The sequence below is a fragment of the Nycticebus coucang genome, chromosome 3 (genome assembly GCF_027406575.1).
Source record: "Nycticebus coucang isolate mNycCou1 chromosome 3, mNycCou1.pri, whole genome shotgun sequence".
In the NCBI taxonomy this organism is placed as follows: Eukaryota; Metazoa; Chordata; class Mammalia; order Primates; family Lorisidae; genus Nycticebus; species Nycticebus coucang.
Window position 1 is genome coordinate 94,703,869 of NC_069782.1, and position 24,229 is coordinate 94,728,097.

At 38.2% G+C, this 24,229-nt stretch overlaps 1 protein-coding gene and 1 pseudogene across 3 annotated transcripts in view; one reads left to right on the forward strand and one right to left on the reverse strand.

The window, feature by feature from the left end:
• The window catches only part of MCU (mitochondrial calcium uniporter), a 211,202-nt gene that overhangs the window by 9,458 nt on the left and 177,515 nt on the right, over positions 1 to 24,229 (reverse strand). For 2 of the 3 annotated variants that reach the window (XM_053584295.1, XM_053584294.1), the window contains exons 5-6: positions 10,671 to 10,831; positions 8,741 to 8,944 (exon numbers count right to left, since the gene is read on the reverse strand). In XM_053584295.1, coding sequence (XP_053440270.1) covers positions 8,741 to 8,944; positions 10,671 to 10,831 — 365 coding nt within the window. The remainder of the gene's footprint in view (positions 1 to 8,740; positions 8,945 to 10,670; positions 10,832 to 24,229) is intronic. The other variant, XM_053584296.1, reaches the window with a different exon arrangement.
• LOC128581449 (prostaglandin reductase 1-like) lies at positions 1,151 to 2,265 on the forward strand (annotated as a pseudogene).

Below are 24,229 nucleotides of genomic sequence, written 5' to 3' on the forward strand. Positions count from 1 at the left end.
TGATTTATGTTCGTTTCCTCTTGGAAACTGAGCATCAGCACTCTAGGATCACCACTATCCCAGGACTACTTCAATCTACTTTATGGACTTGAGATGAATCAAAATGAGCTACAGTCCCTGAGAGAGCCTATACTCCTTATGCTACAATAGTAACCTTTAAAGGTTCCAAACCAAAACAAGAGGGTTTCATCTCCTTAGTGATCCCTGGTCCTTCCAGGTTAGCAAGCATGACTCAGCTTCCTGGCCTCTCAGCCATATCATCCTTTTTTAAATTTTTATTTTTTATTTCAGAATATTACAGGGGTACGTACACATATTTTGGTTATATGTTTTGGTTTTGTACATTTTAGGTCAAAGTAATAAGTGTGCCCTTCACCCAGAATGTGTGCATCACATCTGCTAGATGTGAACTAACCCAACCTCTCTCTCTTCTCCCACTTACTTGATTCTTATTGAGTTATAACTCCCTATGTGCACATAAGTGGTGATCAACTAGTTCCAGTTTAGTACTGAGTACATGTAGTGCTTGTTTTTCCATTCCTGCAATGCCTCACTTAGAAGAATGGTCTCTGATTCCATTTAGGTTGTTATAAAACATCATCATCATTTTTTATGGCTGAGTAGTACTCCATGGTATACATTTTATTAATCCATTCATGTACTGGTGGGCACTGGGGTTGTTTCCACATCTTTGTGATTGTGGATTGTGCTGCTATAAACGTTCGAGTGCAAGTGTCTTTTTATAAAATGTATTTTTTTCCTTTGAGTAAATCCCTAGTAGTGGGATTGCTGGACCACTGAGGTCTCTCCATACTACTTTCCATAGAGGCTGTAGTAGATGGCAGTTCCACCAGCAGTGTGTAAGTGTTCAGTCATACCATCTTTAATCAGCATAAAGCTCCAGAGTGAAAAGCACAGCTAAATGTTTGGCTTATCTTCCTGGGATTCCTCTTCTTTTGATCCTTGCTTGGCCATTTTCTGCTATTTTGTTAGCTCGCTAGCGTCTTTAGGGAGATGTACATTATATTTAATCTAACAATTGTAACTTTTCCTAATCAGAGGAATGGTCTAATCGCCCAGTAGGCCATAAGTAGAAACAAAAGTAAATATTCCTGCTCTCAGAACTTGCGGACTCCTCCTGAGCTTCAGGATGGTTCATGCTAAAAGATGAACCTTGAAGAAGCACTTTAAAGGCAACTCTAGTAAGGGTGACTTTGAGTTAAAGACAGCTGTGCTCCCACCCTTAAAAATTGGAGAGGCCCTGCTTGAAGCTTTGTTTCTCACCGTGGATCCTTACATGAGACTTACTTCCAAAAAATTAAATGAGGTGACATGATGATGGGGCAGCAAGTGGCCAGAGTTGTGGAGAGTAAAAACTCAACCTCACCAAAAGGAACTACTGTAGTGGCTTTTTTAGGCTGGACATCACACTCTGTTTCTGATAGGAAAGATCTGGAAAAGCTGCCGACAGAATGGCCAGATACAGTACCGCTGCCTTTCGGTCTGGGGACAGTTGGCATGACAGGCATAACTGCCTCCTTTGGCCTACTGGACATCTGTGGCGTGAAGGGTGGAGAAACAGTGATGGTTAACGCAGCAGCAGGAGCCGTGGGCTCTGTTGCTGGGCAGATAGCCCAGCTCAAGGGCTGCAAAGTTGTTGGAGCAGCAGGATCTGATGAGAAAGTTGTCTACCTTAAAAAACTTGGATTTGATGTTGCCTTTAAGACAGTAGCATCTTTGGCAGAAAATTTGAAAAAAGCCTCTCCTGATGGTTATGATTGTTATTTTGATAATGAAGGCGGAGAGTTTTCAAACATTGTTATCCCCCAGATGAAAAAATTTGGAAGAATTGCTATATGTGGGGCCATCTCTACGTATAACAGTACTGGCCAACTTCTACCAGGCCCAGCCCCAGAGGTTGTTATCTACCAAGAACTCCGCGTGGAGGGACTCCTTGCCACCCGTTGGCAAAGAGATGCCCACCAAAAAGCTCTGAAGGACTTGCTGAAATGGGTCTTGGAGGGTAAAATCCAGTACCATGAATATGTCACTGAAGGATTTGAAAACATGCCAGATGAATTTATGGGAATGCTGAAAGTAGATAATTTGGGGAAAACAATAGTGAAAGCTTGAAAACTAAAAAAGATACGTGGAATCTAGAGATTGTTTGGATGATTACTTGATGTGTTTTTCAACATTTAGATAAAATGTATATTGCCTTAATTATCTAAGAAAGAGTAACTGTATTGAGTCTGACCAACCTAAATAAAATACATTTCAGTGGTATGTAAAAAAAAAAAAAATTAATTATTGATGAGGACAGGTATTGGGTGAATGATAGATAAAGGGTCTATGGAAGCCTTTTAAAAATGGATAAAATTAAGGCTTGTGATCATTAATATTGGTGGAATTGAGAGAATTGGTGGATTAAAAACTTGAGGGAAAGCCCTCTACATTCAGGTAAATTGTTCTTACCAGGGTACCCATCTATGTTTGCTTAGGATGTAAATGCACAGTAATTAAATTTATTCAAATTTATTCTCCCTCTTTGGAGCAACATTTATTAAGCAACTAGGTGCTACACTCCATTCTAGATTATTTTATAATTTGATACTAGGTGAGAAGAGATGCATACAGCATGGTTATGAAGGAAAGAGTCAGAGAAGGAGAAGTTGAAAACACAGGGAACACAAAAAATAAACTAGAATAAAATATCAGAAGGAGGGAATGGGGTTAAAAACACCATGGAGGGGCTATCTCTCACTAAGAAAAGGCTATCTCTTCTTGGAGCTTGAAGGAAATAGTGTAAAGGTACAGATACAGTTAAACCCATCAAGTTTAGGAATTTGAAAACTTATATTAATTTCAATTTTCTAGAAGTAGGAAGCAAGGTTAAGGGTGGGATGGGAAGTTTGATGTGAAGTCTTAGAATAGCTACTGTGGGGGTATGAAAAAAAGGAAATATAATTAGAAACCTAAGTAGTGGCCCATTCCACACTATTACATGATTTTTCCCTAGTAATGCTTAGTACCTTGTATAGGATGAAGGACTAGATTAATTCAAGATTAGGAGTTTGTAGAGTAGGCTCAGTACTTGTAGTTAAGCGGCTAAGGCACCAGCCACATATGCCAGAGCTGGCGGGTTCAAATGCAGCCAGGGCCTGCCAAACAATGACAACTACAACCAAAAAATAGCTGGGCACTGTGGCGGGCGCCTGTAGTCTCAGCTACTTGGGAGGCTGGGGCAAAAGAATCGCTTAAGGCCAGGAGTTGGAGGTTGCTGTGAGCTGTGACATCAAGGCACTCTAACCAGGGTGACAGCTTGAGGCTCTGTCTCCAAAAAAAAAAGGAGTTTGTAGAGTATATGTGGTAGAAAGATGAAGAGGAAAAGCATTAAGAAGGGAATGACAACATGGTCTAAATTGGACAGAAAAGAAGCAATACAGGAGGAAGGCAAAAGTAAAAAGTTAAGAGAAGGATGTCAGTAGCCTCAAGGTCTTGATGAGGTCAAAGGAAACAGTGAGTGAATAAAAGTACTAGAAAAAGAATATGTGGCCAAAATTAACATACTAATTTATAAGTGGGACAGTTCCAGGAAGGAAAGACTCAAAGGGCTATTAAAGTGGTTTGCTAGAGTACAATATAAACTCACAGTGTTGGAATTGAGAAGTTAGAGTACAAGTATTAAAGGCTAGATCAGTGTTTATCAATTTTTTTTATTATTGCCCAAGTAGCCTTTTTGAGACATTTTCTCCTGATTATTCCTCTCCCTCAAAGAAGGGTATACTGTATATGTTTATGCCCTGTAATGTCTAAGGTGTTTTTTACTTTACAAGAACCAGCTTTCACTCTTGTGGAGCCACAATCCCTCCGTTGAAAGTAGGTAGATGGATGGTCCGTGTGAATGCTGACAGAACCCTTAACAATTCTTTCTGCCAGGCTACTTTTCTACATGATAGAAATTTGTACTCAGGTTTCACTGAAATATTAGTCAGTGAAAGTGAATATTCCACTTGATTTTATGATTTCTAGGAACTTGCCATCTTATAAAGATTCTTTAGAACTTAATCTACAGATGCTGGTATGGAGGTGGAGAGAAGGGAACACTTTTACACTGAAGGGAGAGGGGAGGGAGGAGGGAGGAGCTTTGGTGTGCTCTCACCTAATGGGCACAGTCTAAGAGTATATGGCACACCTCCTGGGTGAAGGGCACAAGTACAACAGGGACTTCACCTAACAAATGCAAACACTGTAACATAATTGTTTGTACCCTCATGTTAATCTGAAATTTAGAAAACATTTGTCCAAAAATAAAAAATAAAAACTTAATCTACTATTGGGATACAATCTAGGTTGTAGAAGAGTTTAAATGCTATTGAACAAGTATTTTGCTTTACGGGTTTTAATTATGTACAGTAGTTAGGTAAAAGAATATTTAACATGAAAAATTCTGCCTACATTTTGTTTTATTATTTTTTTTAATTAAATCATAGCTGTGTACATTAATGTAATCATGGGGTACAAGGTGCTGGTTTTATATACAATTTGAAGTATTTTCATCAAACTGGTTAACATAGCCTTCACCACATTTCTTACATTTTATTTAATCAGTGTTTTCTTATTCATACCCAAAATAGTGACTTGATTACTTACTACTGCTATTTTGCAACTTGTCACTTGGGGGCAGCAAGAATGTTTTGGCAATCACAGAAGTGGAGGGCATTTAACTATTAAAAGACAGGGCATTAAACATCTCACAACATAAGGAGAAGGAGAAAAGTAACATTATGTTGAGAGTCTAACACTTGCATTGATCTGTAGTTCAAGAAAACATTTACAAAACAGAGCTTTTTGTAAGTAGTTATTTCTCCAACATATTTCAGTTTCTATTTTATTTCTAGATTAATTGTGTTTTTCAGAACTACCTACCCATAAATTAAATCAACAGAAGGCAACATGATGACTGAGTAGAAAGAAAACAGCCAACAGGGCCAGATAAATCTGTGTTCAATTCCTGATCCTACAAGATATCAGATACAATGCTTGGGCAGATTACTTACCCTCTCTGAGACTCCATTTCCTCATCATAAAATAATAAATGAGCTTTAGTTGATAAAGAATAGACCAATACTACCCAAAGCAATCTACTGATTCAGATTCCTATCAAGAAATCAATTATATTCTTCTTAGAAATGGAAAAAACCAAAAATTTATATGGAATCATAAAAGACCCCAAATAGCAGAGTAATCCTTAGCCAAAAGAACAAAGCCAGGGGGTAGTACCTGTGGCTCAAAAGAGTAGGGCGCCGGCCCCATATACTGGAGGTGGCAGGTTCAAACCTGGCCCCGGCAAAAAAACTGAAAAAAAAAAAAAAAAAAGAACAAACTGGAGACATTGCACTGACTGACTTCAAAACATACGACAAAGTTATAGTAACCCAAACAGCATTTACTGTCATAAAAACAAATACATAGATCAGTGGAATAGAACCGAGAACCCAGAAATGAATCTGTGCATTTATAGTCAACTGATTTTCAACAAAGGTGCCACGAGCATACAATGGGGAATGGAGAGTCTCTTCAATAAACAGAAATGAGAAAACTGGATATCCATTTGTCAGAGAATGAAACTAGACTCACTATCTCTTACCATATACACAAATCAACTCAAAAGGAATTAAAGACTTAAGTAAAAGAAAAAACCCAAAACTAAGTTTGGCACAGTGGCTCATGCCTGTAATCCTAGCACTTTGGGAGGCTGAAGCGCGTGGATTGCTTGAGCTCAGGAGTTCGAGATCAATTTGAGCAAGAGTGAGACTCCCATCTTTACTAAAAATAGAAAAACACCTGGCTACTTGGGAGGCTGAGGCAAGAGGATCACTTTGAGCCCAAGAGTTTGAGGTTGCTGTGAGCTATGATGTCATGCCACTCTACCAAGGGTGATAGAGTGAGACTCTGTCTCAAAAAAAGAAAGAAAAAAAAGAAGACCCCAAATTAAGAAGCTACAAGAATAAAACATAGGGGAAATAATTCAGGACATTGATCTGGGAAAGAATTTTTGGATAAGATCTCAAAGCACAGACAATAAAAGCAAAAATAGACAAATGAAATTGTGTCATACTAAAAAGAAAAGGAAACAATCAGAGTGAAGAGATAATCTACAGAATGGGAGAAAATATCTACAAACTATTCATCCCACAAGGGACTAAGACTCAGAAAACAGAAGGAACTGAACTCAACAGCAAGAAAGCAAATTATTCAATTAAAAAAATGGGCAAATGATCTGAATAGTTGTTTTTCAAAAGAAGAGATACAAAAGGTCAATAGGTATATGAAAAAATTCTCACCACCACTAATCATCAGGGAAATACAAATCAAAACACGGTTAAAATGACTATAATAAATAAGACTACATAACAAATGCTGGCAAGGATATGAAGAATAGGGAACTCTTATGTACTGTTGGTGGTCATGTAAATTATTATAGCCATTATGGAAAACAGTATGAAAGTTCCTCAAAACACTAAAAATAGAAATACCATGTGACCCAGAAACCACACTAGAGGGCATATATATCCAAAGGAAAGGAAATTAGTATATCAAAGAGATGTCTGTATGCCCACGTTTATTGCAGCAGTAGTCACAATCACCAAGATATTTTATTGACTTAAGTGTAAATCAACAAACGAATGGACAGCCAGCATGGTGGCTCATGCTTATAATCCTAGCGCTCTGGGAGGCGAGGCAGGTGGATCACTGGAGCTCAGTAGTTCTGAGAGACCAGCCTGAGCAAGAGCGAGACCCCATCTCTTTCTTTAGAGATGGGTTCTGGTGGGCCTATTGTCCCAGCTACTTGAGAGGCTGAGGCAAGAGGATGGCTCGAGCCCAAGAGTTTGAGGTTGCTGTGAGCTAAGATGCCATGGCACTCTTAGTGGTTAGGGTGCCGGCCACATGCATGGGGCTGGTGGGTTCGAACCTGGCCAGGGCCTGCTAAACAACAATGACAATAATAACAAAAAAATAGCTGGGCTTTGTGGCAGGTGCCTGTAGTCCCAGCTACTTGGGAGGCTGAGGCAAGAGAATCGCTTACACGCAAGAGTTTGAGGTTGCTATGAGCTGTGACACCATAGCACTCTATCAAGGGCAACATAGTGAGACTCTGTCTCAAAAAAAAAAAGAAAAGAAAAGAAAATGTGGCATATATACATATATGCAATGCAATACTATGCAACCACAAAAAAGAATGAAATCCTGACATTTGCCACAACACAGTTAAAACCAGAGGCCGTGGGGCGGCGCCGGTGGCTCAGTCGGTAAGGCGCCGGCCCCATATACCGAGGGTGGCGGGTTCAAACCCGGCCCCAGCCAAACTGCAACCAAAAAATAGCCGGGCGTTGTGGCAGGCGCCTGTAGTCCCAGCTGCTCGGGAGGCTGAGGCAAGAGAATCGCTTAAGCCCAGGAGTTGGAGGTTGCTGTGAGCTGTGTGAGGCCACGGCACTCTACCGAGGGCCATAAAGTGAACTCTGTCTCTACAAAAAAAAACAAAAACAAAAACCAGAGGCCATTATGTCAAGTGAAATAAACCAGGCACAGAAAGACAAATATTGCATGTTGTCATTCAGGTGGGAGCTAAAAATGTTAATCCTATGGAAGTTTATCCCATAGAGGCAGAGAGTAGAACAGCACCTCCCAAAGGCTGGAAGGGTGGGGGTGAAGGATGTGAGTTAATGAGAATAGGCAGAGATGAATTAATGAATTCAAAATTATAGTAGATAGGAAGAATAAGATTCAGTGTTCAATAGCACATTAGAGTAACTGGAGTTAATACTAATTGTTAGTATATTTCAAAATAGCTAAAAAAGTTTAAAGATTTCCAACATAAATAAATGATTAATGTCTGAAGTGATAGATACGCCGATTACTCTGATTTGGACATTACACATTACATATGTACGCATGTATCAAAATATCACATTTATCCCCTAAATGTACAATTACTAGGTATCAATTAAAAAAAGGAATAAGTTAAGAGTATAAAGTGATTTTTACTTCTCTTCCATGAAATAAAAAACAATAAAACACCTATCCTTTCAACCTATTTAGAAATTCAGGATTTAAGCATTTGAGTAGTTATCATCAGCTCTGTATTCTAACTCAATAAAAATAAAAAGCATGTGTCTTTCTCATACAACTATTAAATTATTACATAGCACACAAAAAGCCAAGCCAACACAGGTGAGCAAGTCATTCTACAGCTGACCACTTTTCCCCTTGGCCCCCTTATTCCACACCTTACTACAGTATATTTTTCTGAATTTAATGATTTATATGCCTTTCTTAAGAGTTTATAAACTTGATGAGGCAAGGTTTAGCACCTAGAATAGTGCCTGATGCATATGTGGGTCATTACAAAAGTTTTGAGATACACAAAAATCAAGAAACGTAAAATCCGCTTGGACAGAAACAAATGAAGCCCTCCCAGCAACCCTGATAAGCTGGGTAAGCTCAAAGTTGCACGGGTGACTCAGAAAGGATGCTGTTGACTGTGTTTCTTGGAAGTGAAGTAATGGACATGGTCTGTCTCACAATGTTCATAGTCTCCCACATAACTAGCACACACGCACAGGCACATACATGTGTGTATGTGTAAAGGATAAATGAGTACTTAAACATGAGAGAAAAGAGAACTGCTTTGACAACTAACACTTGATCTCATGAAAAGTTACTTGAAGATTCTTACCTGGCGTGTAATTACAAAATATGCATACATTGCCATGGCACTTCCGTAAGTGATGAAGTAGGTGACTGGCTCCATGATGTCCCAGGAATATTCCCACCAGGTAAGCCGGGCCAAAATGCCAAACTGTGTAGCCATGTAGGCAAGGCCACCCCATAGCACCAAAGTGGTCCTCTTCTCAGCTTTTCTGCTAATCTCGATTCGGACCTGTTGGGCACACATGATCCATGTGAGGCCTTTTGACATAGAACCAATTTAAAAATCTTCAAGTGTTCTGTGTTCACTAAAGAAGCAGGGCTCATAATTAACACAAAACTTAGTCTCAATTCTAGCAAATATAGTTTGTCTTCCTAAATAGTGTCTGATCTGCAGTTTTCATTGAAGAAAATATCTTAGAGAAATAACTGATTTGGGGGGCATTTATTTTATGTTTCACCCTAGAAGTGAATAAAAACAGGGAGTGAATAACTCAGTCCCAACAGCTCTGCATCCAACCACAAGAACCTTCTCTGGAAGAAGAAAATATAAATATACCATTGTTGGGTACAAGATTTAACATATTTAACATATTGTTAGTTTTTAACTTAAATGATACACTATGGGCAGAACATGAACTCTGGATTCAAAACAGTCTATTTGCAAATTAACATTAACTTCATTACAAAGTTGTTCTGAGGATAAAAGAATACACGTAAAACACTTAGCATAATTCATGGCCACAGTAAATACTTGATAAATAATGATAATTATTTTTATAAATTCAGAAAATGCATAATATTAAGAGTATTTGTTCCTCTCTTTAATCCTTACAACTTAACTTCTTAAAATGGAAATAACTAAAAAAAAAAAAAAAAAAAAAAAAAAATGGAAATAACTGCATCATCAAAAAAGGTAAGATATGTTCATTGTAAACATTCAGAAAAGCGTAAAGAAGAAAAATCAAGCATAATCCTACTTCTCTCTTACCATTTTGGAATATATTCTTTCTGATTTTTTCTTTGTGTACGTGTGTATATATATATAAATACATATAAATGGGTATACCTTTATGCATAACACATTTAAAATTACATTATTATATGCACAGTTTTATAATTTAATTGTCATAATATCTCATGAATATTTTCTATAGCACATTAGATCTAACATACTCAGTTTTAATAGGTGCATAATATTTGATGGTAAGTCATCCCTTGGTGTCTGTGTGGGATTGGTTCTAAGACCTCCAGCGACATCAAAATCCATAAATGCTCAAGTCCCCCATATAAAATGGTACAGTATTTGCATATAACCTATGCATACTCTCCCATATACTTTAAATCATCTCTATATTACTTATAATACAATGTAAATACTATGTAAAAAGTTGTCATATTGTATTGGATTTTAAATTTACATTACTTTTTCTTTTTTTAAGTTATTCTTTTCCTCTAAATGTTTTCCATCCCAGGTTGGTTGGATCTGCAGTTGTAGAATCAATGGATACAGAGGGCTAATAATAATATTCATTGTTCAACTTGGCTAAAATCATTATCTACTATACTAAAGAACCTTTCCTGATCAGCAGTTATTCCAAGTGGTGATAAATCTGATTAAGGGAAATCTTATTTATTTATTTATAACAGACATAGGTTTTATTATTAGGCATTTGGCAATGTGTGAGAATTAATCTCATTATTGCCTTCACCTCCCAATCAAAATGGAATCATCCTTCATTTTTCCTTCCCCGGGCAGTATATTAATCTAAATCCATTACCAAGGCTCCCAACTATTCCTTTGTAAGTCTTTTCTTAACTTTGATTAGAACTTTACAATTAGTGGACTAATATGATTGACATGACTCAATTGCATAAAACTTAGAAGAAAAAACAGAAACACGTATGCTCTGGAAAAAATAGAGGTGATGAGAAAAATCTGAGAATTGAATTTTCACCTTTTCCAGGGGAGCCAGCTGCTCTTTGAGATCCTCTAATCTTTCGATAAGCTCCCTTTCCTTGTTTAACTGGTGCTGCTCAATGCACAGTGTGGTGTATAGCTGCTGGACCAGTGTCTTTACGTCATTCAGCGTCGCTGCATTTTCGTGGCTTAAGAGGTCTGAAAAAAAAAGGGGTTATAGTTAAAAAAAAAAAAAAAAAAAATATATATATATATATACATACATGCCTTAAATGGAGACTTACTATTCCTGAGACTACTAGACAATAAGAACAAGGCAAATTCACACCCCCTATAGGTATCCCGCCTTCAGTGTTAAGCTGAGGGAAAGTGATAGCTCTTTTTTTTTATTAAATCATAAACACATAGATCATGTATACATTAAGATAGTTCTTTTTAAAAGATAGTTGTCCACAAATTTAGAAAGTAAATTCTTACTTAGATATCTTGAAAATTTTTAAATATATTCACCATTAAATTCTTGGAAGTCTAAATGCTATAAATGAAACTGTAATTAAGGTAAATATTAAGAAAGATACAGTGAGACACCGACTCATGAAAAAAAATGGAAAAACCCAGCCAGGCGCTGGTGAGCGCCTGTAATCCCAGCGGCTTCCGGAGGCTGAGGCAGCGGGGTGCCCGCAGCCCGAGTCTGAGGTTGTGGTGAGCTACCACGCCCACTGCACTCTGCTCAGGGGCATAGGGTAGGACCCTGTCTCAACAAAAAAAAAAAAAAGAAAGATAATACAGACTCGGTGCCTGTAGCTCAAGCAGCTAAGGCGCCAGACACATACACCAGAGCTGGCGGGTTTGAATATAGCCTGGGCCTGCCAAACAAAAATGACAACTACAACCAAAAAATAGCTGGGCGTTGTGGCAGGCACCTTAGTCCCAGCTACTTGGGAGGCTGAGGCAAGAGAATCGCTTAAGCCCAGGAGTTGGAGGTTGCTGTGAGCTGTGATGCCACAGCACTCTACCCAGGGTGACAGCTTCAGGCTCTGTCTCAAAAAAAACAAAAAAAGAAAAATAATACAAATAATAATTTTTAGCAGATAGGGACAAAAAAATTAAGCAAACATTAAAAACTAGTAGAGACAGAGATTTAGAATCAATCTGATTATCTTGCTAATTAAAATGCTAATCTATATTTATCTGTGGTCCTGCCATTTTAATTTTTTTTTTCCTTTATTAACTCCTAAGGGAAAAATACGCAGTTATTTCGAATTTGCAAGCACAAGGTAAATATAATAAAAATATCACCATCCTAACAATCTTAACCCTCACACACATCAGCCCTAGGACACCAACTTTTATTCATTCCTAGTGAGGGAAGACAGAGAATAGCTGTCTGGGCCTCAAAATCATGCTCTAAGGACGTGAAGTTATGAGAATGATCAAAAGAATAAAAGATTATATTCTTTGATTTAACATCCTCTACTGTGGGTAGTTTTGAGACTCTAATAAAAACTCCAATCTCAGCTGTCAAAGAATTTTTTTCTTTTAAACAAGCAATGCAAATAAAGTTTTTGTTTTAGAATCTTACGTTCTTCAAATGTGACATTTTACTAGGTACAGCATACGGCCAGTCCTCTTATAAATCAAAATGAGGCATAGTCAGAATTAATCAAATATTTCAAATATTCTTCAAGGACATCCTTTAGTTCAGGTATCACAGAAATTCAATTAATGGAAAAAATTCAAATAAGGGTAACAAATTGGATTAGAGAAGAGTAGATATACTAAAATGGGATATAGCACCTAGCGTAGTACCTTACATGCCTCAGTAAACGTGTGCTGGATTAATGGAAGTGGATAAAAGGAAGAGTACTGGGGGATTCCGTGGCGGGTGGGGGACTCACTTTCCCTTTCAATAGGGCTTGTTCTCTGGGATGTGCTGAAGAGGCCAAATGTGACTCCATTTTGTAAGTAAAGCTCCATTTTGGAACCCAGCCCTGTTATAGAGAAAAGGCCACAGTGACACCTCTTCTGGGCAGGACCGATAAGCCCAGCCCTGGTGGCGCCAGCCTGTCAGAAGTGGACAAGCATCCCTTCCCAGAAAGATTCTGACGCAAACTCACCCTATGGCACCTGCAGCGTATCAGGTGGCGCCAAGCACCCCTAGACAACAGCTCAGCCAAAGGCAACCCCTCCCTATAAACGCCTGATGGAATTCTCCTATGCGCCTTTAAAAACCTTCGCCCGCTTCAGTTCAGGTTCGCCCCTCTGCAGCCATGCTGTAGAGTGGAGTGACCCAGGCACATGCTTGAATAAAGACATTCCTTTGCTTTTTTTTTTTGTAGAGACAGAGTCTCACTTTATGGCCCTCGGTAGAGTGCCGTGGCGTCACACAGCTCACAGCAACCTCCAACTCCTGGGTTTAGGCAATTCTCTTGCCTCAGCCTCCAGAGTAGCTGGGACTACAGGCGCCCGCCACAACGCCCGGCTATTTTTTTTTGTTGCAGTTTGGCCGGGGCTGGGCTTGAACCCACCACCCTCGGCATATGGGGCTGGTGCCCTACCCACTGAGCCACAGGCACTGCCTGACATTCCTTTGCTTTAAAAAAAAAAAAGGAAGAGTAGGAAGTCCAGAAGCAATCTATGGCAACAGTGTCATTCCAAGTTGCAGCGCACATTAGCATATAGCTTTAAACTTTCCAAAGATACCAGAAAAAGCTGCACTCTAGAAGGCTGAAGTAACTTGTCCAGAATGCCCGAGTAAGGGGCAGAGTTTATGTCTCCAGACCTTCTGTTTCTACTATGTCAATATTCGTATTTCTCCTGCAGGCTCAGTCCTCTTTCAAAAGGGTAATTCCTTAAGTAGGTATAAATTGTCTAAGGTTAACAAAACCCTCTCACATATATTACAGGATGCTTAGTGCCTACAATTTATAAACAAGGAATTTGACTCCCAGATATATAAGATTGACAAACATGTCTGTACTAGGTACTGATGTAGTCACTATAAAAGGGAAAAAAAGCAAATAATTATCCCTTTCCCTAAGGAGGTCTAGCAGTGATATTCACAAAGGTGCAGAGCTAGTAGAGTAAGGAGCAGAAAAGGCTCTGGCTGGTGTTCTGGTAACTTTCCTAATTTATGCCCTTTCCTTTTTCAACTTCCAGTACCATATTTACACTGAATTTACTTAGAAATCCAAGGAAGTAGGGAAGGAAAGGAAGGAAGGAAGGACAGAAAGAAGCAATCAATTAAACAGAAATTTTCTTTTCCTAACAAAGTACAGACACATTCAAAATGAACAGACATGAGAAGACTAATAGAACCTGAAGGTCTATATAATTTGAAAGCAGGATTGGCATGTGTTTCACCAAAAAAGTAAGTTTCTATTAAAATATCATTCATTGGAGATGTTGGTTTAAAAATTAATATTCATATTATAGGTTCTGCTGCGTAGAAAATTTATTTTTATATCAATATTTTCTTTTACGGATTTGGGGTTTCATGTCATAGTCAGGAATGTTTTTCTCACTCTAAGGTTATAAGAACATTTCTCTTTTGATTCTTTCAGTACTTTAATATTTCTTTTTCTCCTTTAATATTTAAGGTTTTGATCTACATACTCTTTGACATAGCATTTCTAGGTATTTTCCCTACGTATATGCCCATATACTTGATAAGTGACAGACTTTTAAAGTTATTTGATGCTGTAGTATAGACTATAGCAAAAGATGAATACAATGCAAAAGTCCATCAATAAATTATAAAATAAGCAGTTATGTGAATAGTGATACACTGCATGCATGTTTATAATGTACAACATAGAAGCTGTGTAAAATAATGAGGAATTATTATTTTTTTTTTTTGAGACAGAGTCTTACTATGTCACCCTTGGTAAAGTGCCAGGGCATCAGCTTGTAGCAACCTCAAACTCTTGGGCTTAAGCCATTCTCTTGCCTCAGCCTCCTGAGTAGCTGGGACTATAGGAACCTGCCACAACACCTGGCTGTTTGTTTTTTTTTTTTTTTGAGACAGAATTAGAGTTAAGCAAAAGAGAAGTTCAAATGAGATTTTGGAAGGTGGTAGTGAAGCAGAAGCCTTTATTCTCTGTGAAGGTGACTGTGGTTAACAGTGACACAGATGTAGAGGTTCCTGCAGATATCAGTTGTGCCCACTCTCCTCCGATCTGTGTACAGCTCTTTTTCTCAACTGCCACTTCTGTTGATTAACAGCAAATCCAAGCCCACACCAGACACAGCCTTCTGAAGCTGCACTGTCCAATATGGTAGCCATTGGCCACAAGTTGCTATTGATTTATCTTTAACTAATTATTAATTATTATTTTAAATTGACAAATAAAAATGTATATATTTATTATGTACATGTTGTTTTGAAATATGTATAAACTGTGGAATAGATAAATCAAGCTAACTGATATATCAGTTATATAGTTATCAGTTAAAAACACTTAAAATCTACTCATCAAAGGCTGTGTGCAGTGGCTCATGTCTGTAATCCCAGCACTCTGGGAGGCCAAGGCAGGTGGATCGTTTGAACTCAGGAGTTTGAGACCAGCCTGGACAACAGTGAGAAGCCTGTCTCTAAAAGTAGCCAGGCATTGTACTGGGTGCCTATAATCCCAGCTACCTGGGAGGGTGAGGCAAGAGGATCACTTGTGTCCAAAAGTTTGAGATTGCTGTGAGCTATGACATCATAGCACTCTACTGAGGGTGACAAAGTAAGACTACGTCTCCAAAAAAAAAAAATTTATTCATAAATTTTCAAGAACATAATCAATACATTGTTATTGTCTTAGTTAAGACATTTACATTCTACATTTGCTAAATTTCACATATATCCTTGTAAGATGCACCACAGGTATAATCCCACCAATCGCTCTCCCTCCGCCCACCTCCCCCCCTCCCTTTCCCCCTTCCCCCTATTCTTGGGTTATAACTGGGTTATAGCTTTCATGTGAAAGCCATAAATTATTTTCATAGTAGGGCTGAGTACATTGGATACTTTTTCTTCCATTCTTGAGATACTTTACTAAGAAGAGTATGTTCCAGCTCCATCCGTGTAAACATGAAAGAGGTAAAGTCTCCATCTTTCTTTAAGGCTGCAAATAGTCCATGGTGTACATTTACCACAATTTATTAATCCATTTGTGGGTCGATGGGCACTTGGGCTTCTTCCATGACTTAGCAATTATGAATTGAGCTGCAATAAACATTCTGGTACAAATATCTTTGTTATGATGTGATTTTTGGTCTTCTGGGTATATACCTAGTAGAGGAACTATAGGATTGAATGGCAGACCTATTTTTAGATCTCTAAGTGTTCTCCAAACATCTTTCCAAAAGGAATGTATTAATTTGCGTTCCCACCAGCAGTGTAGAAGTGTTTCCTTTTCTCCACATCCACACCAACGTCTCTGGTCTTGGGATTTTGTGATAACGGGCTAATCTTACTGGAGTTAGATGATATCTCAAAGTAGTTTTGATTTGCATTTCTCTGATGATTAAAGATGATGAGCATTTTTTCATATGTCTGTAGGCCACATGCCTGTCTTCTTCAGAGAAGTTTCTCTTCAAGTCCCTTGCCCAACCTGTGATGGGATCACTTGTTCTTTTCCTGTTTATACGTTTGAGTTCTCTGTCTTGCACTTATTCTTCCTAACTGAAATTTTGTATCCTTTGATCAACATTTCTGTACCTCCCCCACATATTGGTATAATAATTTAAATTAATTAAATTAAATTAAAAATTCAGGTCTTCAGTCACACTAACATTTCAAGTGCACAATAGCCCCAGGTGATTAATGGTTACCAGATTAGATAGAACAAAAATAAAAAAATTTCTGCATCACAGAAAGTTCTCTTTGGCAATACTGTTCTCAGATTTCTCTACCAGCCCTCCTTTGTAGTCTTGCCCTAACAACGTGATGTTCCTGGGTTTCCAGGTTCCTTGGCAAGCTTTGATTTGTCCACCTGTGCCATTGCTTCAAAATTAGTGACCGTTCTCTGATCCTCCAAGCTTGCCATTTCAGACTCTTACTTCATCAGCTTCATCTATAATTGTACAAGGTCTTATCCCTACAACAAATATTTTATTTCGTAAGTCACATGGTTCTGCTTCCCCAAATGAGCCCTGACTGATATAAACAGTATGTGTTATATGCTACTATTCAACATTTTTTTTTTATTTTTTTAATTTTTTTATTAAATCATAACTGTATACAATGATATGATTATGGGGCATCATACACTCACTTCGTAAACCATTTGACACATTTTTATCACAGTGGTTAACATAGCCTTTCCGGCGTTATCTCAGTTACTGTGCCAAAACATTTACATTCTACATTTACCAAGTTTCACAACATTTATATTTGCTTTTGAATGTGTAGACTACCTTGGTAAAGAACAAGAAACTATGAACAGTGCTTGCTGATGCAGAAGAGTCATTTAGATTTTGGGAGTTGACCTTGTGAATGGATTGGCTAGTCTAAACAAATTTAAAAAATTAATTTGCAACCACAATACCTTATGACAACAGTGAAAAGACTATAAAATGATACAAATCACAGGAGACCTCACAGATGTTCAATTCTAGACCTGGCTGAACGTATAGTTGTTATCTTTCTAATTACACATCAGAAAAGCTCTGGTAGACTCGAGAGACTAAGCTTTATTTTGCCAAGTTTTCTTACAGGAAGAATATGGCTCCAAGGTATTATCGTGGTGAAGGTAAAGAACAATCCCAGCCGTTGGCCCTAAAAAATCTGCTCACAAATTTGCAGATGAAGTTATAGGAGGTGGGAAAATATGCACATAAATCTCCTAAAGGCTTACCACCAACACTTTGGGACAATTACTGTATGCTTCACTAAAAATGCAAATAGGTTTTTATTAATGTTTCTGCACATGCCATCAATTTCAAGATAATAAAGGGGAGAAGTGCACATATGGGTAATGAAAATTCTTTACAACTATAAAAATGTTTCGGAAAGGATTTGAGCTCTTTGGGTCTCTAATGAGGCAACCATTATTGGTGGTGTTTGGTTTGGTTGTTCAACCTCTCCTCTCAAATCATTTATATCATTAAGAAAAAAGCTTGGCTCAAAGGAATAAGGCACCAGCCCCATATGCAGGAGGTGGCAAGTTCAAACCCAGCCCCAGCCAAAAAAAAAAAAAAAAGAAAAAAGCAATAACCCCTAAATGGATAAATGGAGAAAAGGGATTAGTGGTGCCAATCAAGATTCTCCTTGGTACACAAATGTATAACCACCAGCAAAATAGGGTAAACTTCCTTCTTCTCCAAGACAAAGGTAGTTAACTATTACTTCAACATGGATCGGGAAAAAGGGCTTTTTTGTGTTCCTTTCCATATTCTTCCCTCTATTCTATATTTAGACTAAATTACAAAATCATTTTATTGTGAAAATGGTTATACCTTTCACTCTGCGGTGTTAGAGAGGACCCTCACTATAAACAGCTACAGTCACCAAAAGAATTTGATGATGCAAGTAGCCTTGCTATTAAGACATGTCGCCTGTTGCGTTTCAGATTTTTCCAATCCTTCCAACTTTGGAGTTAGGCGCAAAGGTTGTGAACATTTAAGGATTCACAATACCTACAGACTGACAGTGCCACACTAACATGAAGTGTGGCTATACTGCATTCTAAGGGAATGAGCCCTCTATTTTCAGTGCCTGAAAATATGTCTGTGAAATTAGTTTGTTAGTGCACAACATTCACAGGGCATTTTTAGTTCCAAAGTGCTATCAATAAACACAGAAAAAAGAGTAAGTAGAATAGAGAAGTGAAAGTTAAAAGGGATGAGAAGTAGAAAAATGTGTGTCAAAATTAAACTGTCCTGGAAAAGTTTTCCTTCATCAACTATGTAAATTTTCATTAGCTAAAGTAGATTTATTCCACGTGCTCTATGTACATATAAACGCCCAGTATTTATTCCTTACCATCTAACACTTCAAACCTAGTGCCTGATCCTTCTTTCCTCCAGTTAGTCTTTTCACTGAAGAGTCGCAACGTAGGGCAGAGGAACATGCTTATTCATTTAGGTGAACGGGGTCCTCCACAGAAATTCAAACTGTTCTGTGACTCCACTCAATTGAAAAAGTGGTGGCGGCTGGCATGCCAGCAATATCTTCCTCAATCAGCAGAAGATGATAAGGTGGAAATAAAATTTGACACTATTTTGCACTTAATCAAAAGAAGAAAAGAGTTTTCTTTGTTATGTTTTAAAAATTAGGGAAAACAGCCAGGTGCTGTGGCTCACACCTGTAATTCCAGCACTCTGGGAGACCAAGGCAGGTGGATTGCTTGAGTTCAGGAGTTCAAGACCAGCCTAAGTAAGAGCAAGACCCTTTTTCTAAAAATAGCCAGGCGTTGTGGCGGGCACCTGTAGTCCCAGCCACTCCAGAGGCTGAGGCAATAGGATCTCTTGACACCAAGAGTTTACGGTTGCTGTGAGTTAGGACACCACAGCATTCTATGTGGGCAAGAAAGTGAGAGTCTGCCTCAAAAAAAAAAAAAAAATCAGGGAAAAGTGTTTATGGATTAAAAATATTATTTGAACTTCTGTTGGACATGGTATCTGATGGCATAATCTCTCATTGGCTAATAACAGAGCTAAATAAATTTTGATGTATGAATTTAAGTATTAAAAAGGTCTTAAAATTCTACACCAATGATACTGGGTTTACACTTAAATTTACAATTATTTCCATGAATAATAGGCTTTTCTTTTTCTCTCTTTGCGTGTGTGTGTGTGGGGGGGTGGGTGGGGGGCGGGGGGTGGTGGTTTTCAGAGACAGGGTCTAGTTCTGTTGCCCAGGCTGAGTGCAGTGCACCATTACAGTTCACTGCAGCCTTGAATTCCTGAATTCATGTGATCCTTCTGCCTCAGCCTCCCCAGTAGCTGGATTATAGGTGCATGCCATCACACCTGGCTTATCTGTTAATTACAGACTTCTGACTCTAGAAAGCTTTACATTCTAATTGACTTCTAGAGAAACTGGGTATATAGTCCATAGTCTTGAGATACAGATAAAGCTAAGAGTTATTAAGCAGCCAAATCACTAGGGAATCAAAATATAATTTCCCTCTTTTCAGTTTCTACCTTAACTTTCCCCTATATTTAAAAGACTAAAACATCCAATTCTTCTTTTAAAACACAGTATTAAAGAGATGGTTGGCATTACTCATTAATTAAAATATCTTTAGTTTAGTTTTCTTTTTTTGAGAGAGTCTCACTCCGTCACCCTGGGTAGAGTGCTATGGCCTCAGCCCAGCTCATAGCAACCTCAAACTCTTGGGCTCAAGCAACCCTCCTAGTTCAGCCTTCCAAGTAGCTGGGACTACAGGCACCTCCCACGACTCTTGGCTCATTTTTCTATTTTCAGTGGAGACAGGGGTCTTGCTTTGCTCAGGCTGGTCTTGAACTCCTGAGCTCAAGTGATCCTTCCACTTTGGCATTTCCAGAGTGCTAGGATTATAGGCACCTAGCTTGTATTTGTCAACGTTTAGAAATTACTAATATAGTAGACAACTATATTAAAATATAAATATGTTATAATTTCAAATTATTTATAAATTTATAAATATGAAAAATTTATTAGAAATTTTTAAACATGAAAATATAAATTTATTTACAAAATAATTTTCCTTAATTCTTAAAAATTTTAATAGATTTAGGGGAAACAATTTTTTTTTTTTATTACATGGACAAATTGGGTTGTGGAGAAGTCTAGGCTTTTAGTTTACCTGCCACCTGAATAATGTGTATCTGTGGTCCCCAAACCCTGGGTCACAGATAGGTACTGGCCCGCAGCCTATTAGGAACCAGGTCCCCCAGCAGGAGGTGAGCAGTGGGGAAATGAGTGAAGCTTCGTCTGTATTTACAGCTGCTCCCCATCACTGGCATCACCGCCTGAACTCTTCCTCCTGTCAGATCAGTGGTGGCATTAGAGTCTCACAGCAGAAACACTACTACTGTAAACTGCGCACGTGAGGGATCTAGGTTGTGTGCTCCTTATCAGAATCTAATGCCTGATGATCTCAGGTGGGATGTAATGTGCTCGAATCATCCTGAAACCATCTCCCCACCCCTTCATTGCCCTGTCTGTGGAAAAATTGTCTTTCATAGAATTGGTTCATGGTGCCAAAAAGGTCAGGGACTGCTAGTGTACATTGTACCCAGTAGGTAGTTTTCCATCTGCACCCCTTCCCATCTCCCCCTTCTGAGTCTCCAATACCTATTATGTCACTCTGTATGACGAAGCATAACGACTGCTATTAGTTCTCACTTAAAACTGATAACATGCAGTATTTGTTTTTTTTTGTTCCTGTGTTACTTTCACACAAGCTAATGGTCTCCAGTTCTATCCAAGTTGCTGCAAAAGACGTCATTGCATTCTTTTTCATAGCTGAAAAGTATTCCATGGCTTGAGTATTGATACATTCTCACCAACAGCACACAAGCATTCCCTTTTCACTACATCTGTGCAAGCATTGTTTGCTTTTTGACTTTTTAATAATGGTCATTCTGACAAGGCGAGGGTGGTATTTTATCGTGGTTTTAATCTGTATTGCTTTGATGATTAGTGATGTTGATCATGTTTTCATATGTTTGATGGCCATTTTTTCCCTCTTCTTTTGAAAAATGTCCATGTCTCACTTTTCTTTTTGTAGAGACGGAGTCTCACTGTACCGCCCTCGGGTAGAGTACCGTAGCGTCACACGGCTCACAGCAACCTCTAACTCCTGGGCTTACGCGATTCTCTTGCCTCAGCCTCCCAAGCAGCTGGGACTATAGGCGCCCGCCACAACACCCGCCTTTTTGTTGCAGTTTGGCCTGGGCTGGGTTTGAACCCGCCACCCTCAGCATATGGGGCCAGCACCCTACTCACTGAGCCACAGGCGCCGCCTCCCCATGTCTCACTTTTTAATGAGGTTGTTTATTTCTTTTTTTTAAATTAGTATTAGATCATAGCTGTGTACATTAATGCGATCATGGGGCACCATGCACTGGTTTTATAAACAGTTCAACACATTTTCATCATGCTGGTTAACATAGCATTCCTGGCATTTTCTTAGTTATTGTGTTAAGACAATCATGTTTTGCATTCACTAAGTTTCACATGTACCCTTGTAAGATGCACCACAGGTGTAATCGTTGATTTTTTTCTTGCTGATTTTAGTTCCTTATAGATTCTGTACATTAGTCCTTTGTAGGATGAATAGCTTGTGAATATTTTCTCCCATTCTATAGGTTGTCTATTTACTCTGCTGATTATTTGTTTTGCTGTGCAGAAGGCTTTTTAGTTTAATGAAGTCCTATTTATTTATTTTTGTTTTTGTTGTATTTGCTTTTGGTGTCTTAGTCATAATTTTTTTTTATCTTAGGTCAATGTCAAGGACGGTTTTTTCCTAGGTTTTCTTCGAATAATTACTGTTTAAGGTCTTTAAGCTATCTTGCGTTAATTTCTGAGGACAGTGAGATATGGATCCAGTTTCAGTCTGCTGCACGTGGCTATCCAGTTTTCCCAGTACCATTTATTGAATAGGGTGCCCTTTCTCCAGTAGGTTTTTAGGTTTTCGTCTTTATCAAAGATCAATTGGTTGTGGGTACTTGGCTTTATTTCTGAGTTCTCTATTCTGTTCTATTGTCTATGTGTCTGCTTTTATACCAGTCCCATGCTATTTTGGTTACTACTATCTTGTAGTAGTTTAAAGTCAAGTAATGTGATGCCTCCAGATCTGTTCGTTTTGCTTAGAATTGCTTTGGCTATTTGTGCTCTTTTTTGGTTCTACAGAATTTTAGAGTTGTGTTTTTTAATTCTGTGAAAAATGATGTTGGTATTTTGATAGGAATTGCACTGAATCTGTCAATCACTTTGGGCAATATGGACATTTTAACAATAACGATTCTTCCAATTCATGAACATAGGATGCTTTTCCACTTGTTTTGTCATCTATCATTTCTTTCATCAGTGTTTCATAACTCTCCTTTAGAGGTCATTCACCACTTTGGTTATTTCAAGGAGTTTTATTTTACTTTTTGCAATTATTGTAAATAAGACTGAGTTCTTGATTTTATTCTTAGCTTGGCCATTATTACAGAAATGCTACTGATTTGTGTATATTGATATTGTAACCCGAGGCTTTACTGAATTCATTTATCAATTTCAGAGTCTTTTGGAGGAGTCTTTAGGGTTTTCCAGGTGTAAGATCGTACTGTCAGTAAGCAGGGATGGTTTGACTTCCTCTTTTCTAATTTGGATGTCCTTTATTACTTTCTCTTGGCAGAGACTTCCAGTACTATGCTGAACAGGAATGGTGAAAGTATACATAGTTGTCTTGCTCCAGTTCTCATGAGGAATGTTTTCAACTTTGCCCCATTCACTATGATCTTGGCTGTTGGTTTATTGTATATGATTTTATTATATGAAAGTATATTCCTTCTGTGCCTAGTTTGTTGAGGGTTTTTATCAGGAAGGGATATTTGATTTTGTTGAATCCTTTTGCTGCATCTACTGAGATAATCATATGGCTTCTGTTTTTCATTCCAATTTACATGGTATATAACATTTACTGATTTGTGAATGTTGAACCATCCAGTATCCCTGAGATGAAATCCAATACCTTTTTGATGTGCTTTGGGCTTACTAGTATTTCATTAAGGATTTTTGCATCTATGTTCATCAAGACTATTGGTCTGTAGTTTTTTTTTCTGGGTCCTTTCCTGGCTTTGGTATCAATTTTATATTACCTTTGTTGGATGACTTAGGAGGATTCTCTCATTCTTGATATTTTGAGTACAACTTCAGTAGGATTGGTACCAGTTCTCTGTAGGTTTGGTAGAATTCAGATGTGAATCCATCTGGTCCTGGGCTTTTCTTAGCTAGGAGATTTTTTATTACTGATTAAATATTGCTACTCTTTATTGGTCTGTTCATGATTTCTACTTCTTTCTGATTCAAGCTTGGGAGGCTGTATTTTTCTAGGAATTTATCCATTTCCTTTAGATTTTCTAGTTTGTGTTTGTAGAAGTAGTCTTGGATGATGTTTTGTATTTCTGTGCTATTAATTGTAATGATTCCTTTTTCATTTCTTTTTTATTTATTTATTTTTTTTGTAGAGACAGAGTCTCACTGTACCCCCCTCGGGTAGAGTGCCGTGGCGTCACAAGGCTCACAGCAACCTCTAACTCTTGGGCTTACGTGATTCTCTTGCCTCAGCCTCCCGAGCAGCTGGGACTACTGGCGCTCGCCACAACGCCCAGCTATTTTTTTGTTGCAGTTTGGCCGGGGCTGGGTTTGAACCTGCCACCCTCGGCATATAGGGCAAGCGCCCTACTCACTGAGCCACAGGCGCCGCCCCTCCTTTTTCATTTCTGATTAGCTTATTTAAATCCTCTTCATTCTTTTCTTGGTTAATGTAGCTAGAGGTCTATTGATTTTGTTTATCTTCTCAAAGAACCAATTGTTTCATTGATCCTTTGTATTTTCTTTTGTTTCAATTTCATTTAATTCTGCTCTGATCTTTTATATTTCTTACCTTCTGCTAGCTGTGGTTTGTT